The sequence below is a fragment of the Anarrhichthys ocellatus genome, unplaced genomic scaffold (assembly GCF_004355925.1).
Source record: "Anarrhichthys ocellatus isolate YVR2014 unplaced genomic scaffold, GSC_Weel_1.0 scaffold50, whole genome shotgun sequence".
NCBI classification, from domain to species: Eukaryota; Metazoa; Chordata; class Actinopteri; order Perciformes; family Anarhichadidae; genus Anarrhichthys; species Anarrhichthys ocellatus.
In genome coordinates, this window is record NW_022280080.1 from 711,996 (window position 1) to 716,566 (window position 4,571).

A 4,571-nucleotide genomic window follows, 5' to 3' on the forward strand; every position below is an offset into this window, starting at 1 on the left:
GGGGGGGGGGGGGGTTGTGTTGAGGTATACATATCTGTGTGTCATTTAGATTGAAATATCAGATAATCTGACCGAGGGGGATGTAGATGATGAAGAGGAGTGGGCTGAGTACATAATCTTGGGGAATACCTTGTGTGACTCTGGATGGTAAATGGACTTGCATTTGTATAGCACCTCTCTAGTCCTCTGATCACTCCGACCATTCCATGTCACATCATTCACCCTTTAGCACACCACCTGCCCATCGGGACCCTAAACTAATTCATACACCAACAGGAGCCATTTGGAGTTCAGTAGCTTGCTCAAGGACCCTTTTGAACAGATTGAAAGAAGTCCAGCTCTACGAACACTGAGGTCTGAGAGCGCCAACACACTGCCAAAAGAAATCCAACGGAGCAAGAAACAAGGACAGTCAGACAACAAGCCTGCAGCTTAGCCAGAGATTAGCTTCTTTATTAAGAGGCAACACTGAAGGGGAGCGCACCTGAAATGTTGCTAATAATCGTATTCGTATTCGTTTGTTTCTGTACTTCTGCTCTGGTTTATGCTGTTAGATGCTTGTTTAAAGGAGATGCACTGATGACTTCTGGTGACTAGTAGTTCTCTTGAATACCGATGTTGAATACACTTAATGTAAGTCGCTTTGGATAAAAGCGTCTGCTAAATGACTGTAATGTAATGTAATGTAATGTAATGTAATAATAATCATAGCACAGGGAAAGCTAATGTAGCGGGTTGGGATGTAAACTGTGATGGATGTTTTTACCTGACAGTTTAGGTAATCATTTTACTGTCCACTTACAGGTTTATTGATATCACCACATTCCTTATGTTTTAACAGCAGACCTCTCTCAATAGCTCTAAAGTAATGAGCCAACACAATAAAGTTGGCCACATAGTGGCATGAGGCACAATAACATCTAAGATGTTCTTGCTTGGCCCATAGCTTAACTTTCCATCAACCTTTCCTACACGACCCTTTGTAAAGCGTTTAAGAGAACCCTAACCCTTATAACTAACAAGCCAATGCACAGGGCACGCACCAAAACCTCCTCGGTGGGAGTAATCCCAAACGTTTCCAAACATCATGTAATGTCTTAGATTTAGTCTGAAAATATGCAAAAAACATGTAAAGAACTGAAGTTATGATGCACACAACAAAACTGTGTCTCCATTTCTCAGTTGGACCACAACACAGATGAGTAGATGGAGAATATACTGTGAACCGATCGTACAGTCTAGGAAAATAATAGCAGCTTTTTGGAAAATCAAAACACTGCTCGGTCTGTGTTTCTGTGTAATTATTCAATAATAGTTTCTAAACTGATACCACAACAAGGCGTTTGCTTCTGTTTTAATTCCATAAAACGTGTTTTTCACTGAACAAAATGAATGAGACTTCTGTATGACACAAGGGAGTGAATGATCCAATGAATCAACTCTACCTCTTAAAAGCAACACAACGTAGCCTGTTAATGTTAACGGGTTAAAGGAGAATGCAGAGAATCTCCCAGTGGCTGAAAGGGAGGAGTATTTTACAAAAATAAGTTTAATAAATTATGAAAATTGTGGCGCACGTTTGACAGTTTTGTGGAGACCTATGATGTACTGAACGTACACAGGTTATCTGAGGACGTAGAAGGACCTGAGTGATACATTTGTGTATTTTAAGCTGCGCCTTCATATTCCCCATCTTTATGTTATGTTTATTTATTGTATTATTGATATTATTATTTTTTGTTGGTTAATTAGCATCTTGTATTTATTCCATTGTTGTCCATGATTTGCCTTGATCCTTCTTACTGACAATGATAATAAAAATATGTTTCAACAAAAAAAAATAAGCCAAACTTTACACACAAGCAACTGTACAAAGACTGCCTGAATAAAAGGACAAGCAGACTACATTTGCAGCGTACTCTTGTTTATGAGTCAAATTTGAATTTGGCCAGACCTTCCATGCAAATATCACCAAAGAAAACTGTTGAGGTTCGACAACCACCCCAATCAAACCAGTGAGTGTAAGAGAAGTACAGGATACAGTCTGATAGGATGTTTCCTCCGACCCAAAGAGGAAGTGGCATCAGGGCAATAGGTAGAACATGAGAGCAGGCAGCAGGATGGTGAACATACCTCCAGGTGATCTGGTACTGTGCTCCTGCTGGGGTGCCAGGGCCAGGATCCCAGTGCAGGACATGCTGGAAGTTGACAGAGCTGACTTTGAGATTGACCGGAGCAGGAATGTAGCTGAGCACTGTGTGAACAGGTGAACACGATGCAGTGTGACTCACACACAGCTGATGACAGCACAAAGTGCAGAGACACGCCCGACAGGAAGAACGGTATCTCAGGTATTCAATCTCTGCTGCTGTAAAATGTAAACTTATCTGAGTGAACTTGGTTTACTCACCGGGGTCAAGAAGTATAGCGAGATAAAGCACGAGAGGCCACCCGTCCATCCTGTCTCACACAGCAGCAGACTGCGGCGTGTCCTCCGGAGAGCGCATGATCGGTGCTGTTTGAACCCAGACAACATGTTCCTTATGTCCGCTATGAAGCACTCACACACACCGCTGGACCTTCTTTATTATATGATATACCTACATGTCTCTCTCTTCACTGTCTCATCTTTTACTTATTATACAACAGCCTTTATGGACGTTCAGTTAAAGCGCATTGGAGTCATTACAGAAGGTTAATATCAATAATAGTACGCGAACTGTTCCAATGCTGAGCTCATGCACTTATTGACACTTAGGTAAAGTTAGAAAGATATTGACAGATTCGGACTTCCCAGTTCAATAAATCGTTAACGAAACGTTGCTAAAATATCTTTCTAACTTTACCTAACCCTTATTGACCGTCACTTCTCTAGAGACCTGTCTTAACTGATGCACCAATATTCCACAACAAAGGAGTATTAACGTGATATGAAATACAGAACACAGATGAGCACTTTTCTCACGGAGTTCATGCTTGTTGCTGTGAACAGCTGATGTTCTATACTAATAATGATGTTACAGCTACGTAACGTTACAGTAACGACAGCCTCGAGCGGCTGGTTCTGAATGTTTAACTTGTAAAGTTACAGAAGTGTTAGCTAACAACTAGCACAAAACACAAACACACACACATCCTCTGTCATGATATCGACTGTTCGGTGACTTACCAACACACACCGCTTGTGAGAGTCGTTTCAATGTCCGAGAAGGAAACGCGACCGACTTGGAGAGCAGCCCGTACAGTAGTGCTTGTTTCCGGCTGCTGCTGACACTCTGCACCAGGGACTCTCCGGAGCGCAGATACCCCCGGAGGGGGCGTGGCCATGAGGCCGCATCTCGGTTGTTGTGAACATAATGTGGATGAATAAACAAAGACTGGGTTGTATTTCATAGTGTATTTATATTTACTTTAGCTACCAGTAGACATGTTGAGCAGCCAGTTCTCTCGAGTTTGTTAATGAGACAGCGAAAGGTCCCGAAAGTTATTTTCCTCCAGACTAGTCGGTCTGTAAAATGCCATTTGACTGTCAGAATGTTTGGAAGGTACGTGGGTCTGGTGTTTACTTTGATGACTATGGAACGCAAGCATCGCTCATAAACTGTGTTCACGTTCACTTCTCCCATCTGAGTTATAAACTCCTCACGTGACACAGACACAGGACACTGACTCTCAGTGGGGCGTCTTGCTGTGAACTGTCTCTGTGTCTTTCTCGTTTCACGATTCTGTACCTCCTCGAGGCAACAGGCAGTTTACAGATCTCGCTCCGGAGCCGTCATTTTAAAGCGACATCAATTAAATATGACGTATGGCACAGCTGCATACAGTGGGAATGAAGAAGAGAGGCTTTGCTACACATGAGTCAAACTGTAACTAGATCCAAACTATTACAAATGATTATGAATGAGATTTTAAACGCACCCATGTTATCTTCTCAATCTCTTAAGTTCTAAATGGACTGTCTTTCCCCCTAAAATCACAAAGGCTAATTTAAGGCTGCATGTAAACACATGCAGTATTGATTTTCCATGATACAAACTCTGTCATGTTTTAATGAATGCTTACATTTTCATTTATGAAGGTCAAAAGCAATAATGAGGGTAGTTGTCATTGGAAATTAAATATGAGATACCAACTATATATATTTATGACTGTCTGTGTATTGGGTTTATATAGGGGAAACCCACACAGGGGTTCCCCTGTAGTGGGTATCTGCATGGTCATGACTGAAAACCTTGCATTACCATCTGCCTACTGTATTTCTATTATTATCAAATGCTGCCAAATGTTCTATCTGTTGTGCATGAGGTGTGACAAATATACATTTCAATCTTTCCATTCCTCTATTTCACACGTGTCAAACTCAAGTCCCGCGGGCCGAATCCGGCCCGCCACGTCATCTTATGTGGCCCGCGAATCCACCAGAAAAAAAAAATTTAAGTTGGACTTGAAAATAAAAGTATCCCCATGGTCAAAATTATGAGATAGAAAGTTGAAATTATGAGATAGAAAATTGAAATTATAAGATAGAAAATTGAAATTATGAGATAGAAAATTGAAATTATGAGATA

General features: G+C 41.3%; 1 protein-coding gene across 1 annotated transcript in view; it reads right to left on the minus strand.

Moving 5' to 3' along the window:
- Positions 1–3,258, minus strand: part of crfb1 (cytokine receptor family member b1) — a 19,785-nt gene extending 16,527 nt beyond the window's left edge. The window contains exons 1-3 of the mRNA XM_031870018.1: positions 3,170–3,258; positions 2,411–2,515; positions 2,134–2,254 (exon numbers count right to left, since the gene is read on the minus strand). Coding sequence (XP_031725878.1) covers positions 2,134–2,254; positions 2,411–2,459 — 170 coding nt within the window. The 5' untranslated portion in view covers positions 2,460–2,515; positions 3,170–3,258. The remainder of the gene's footprint in view (positions 1–2,133; positions 2,255–2,410; positions 2,516–3,169) is intronic.
- Positions 3,259–4,571: the final 1,313 nt, after the last annotated feature.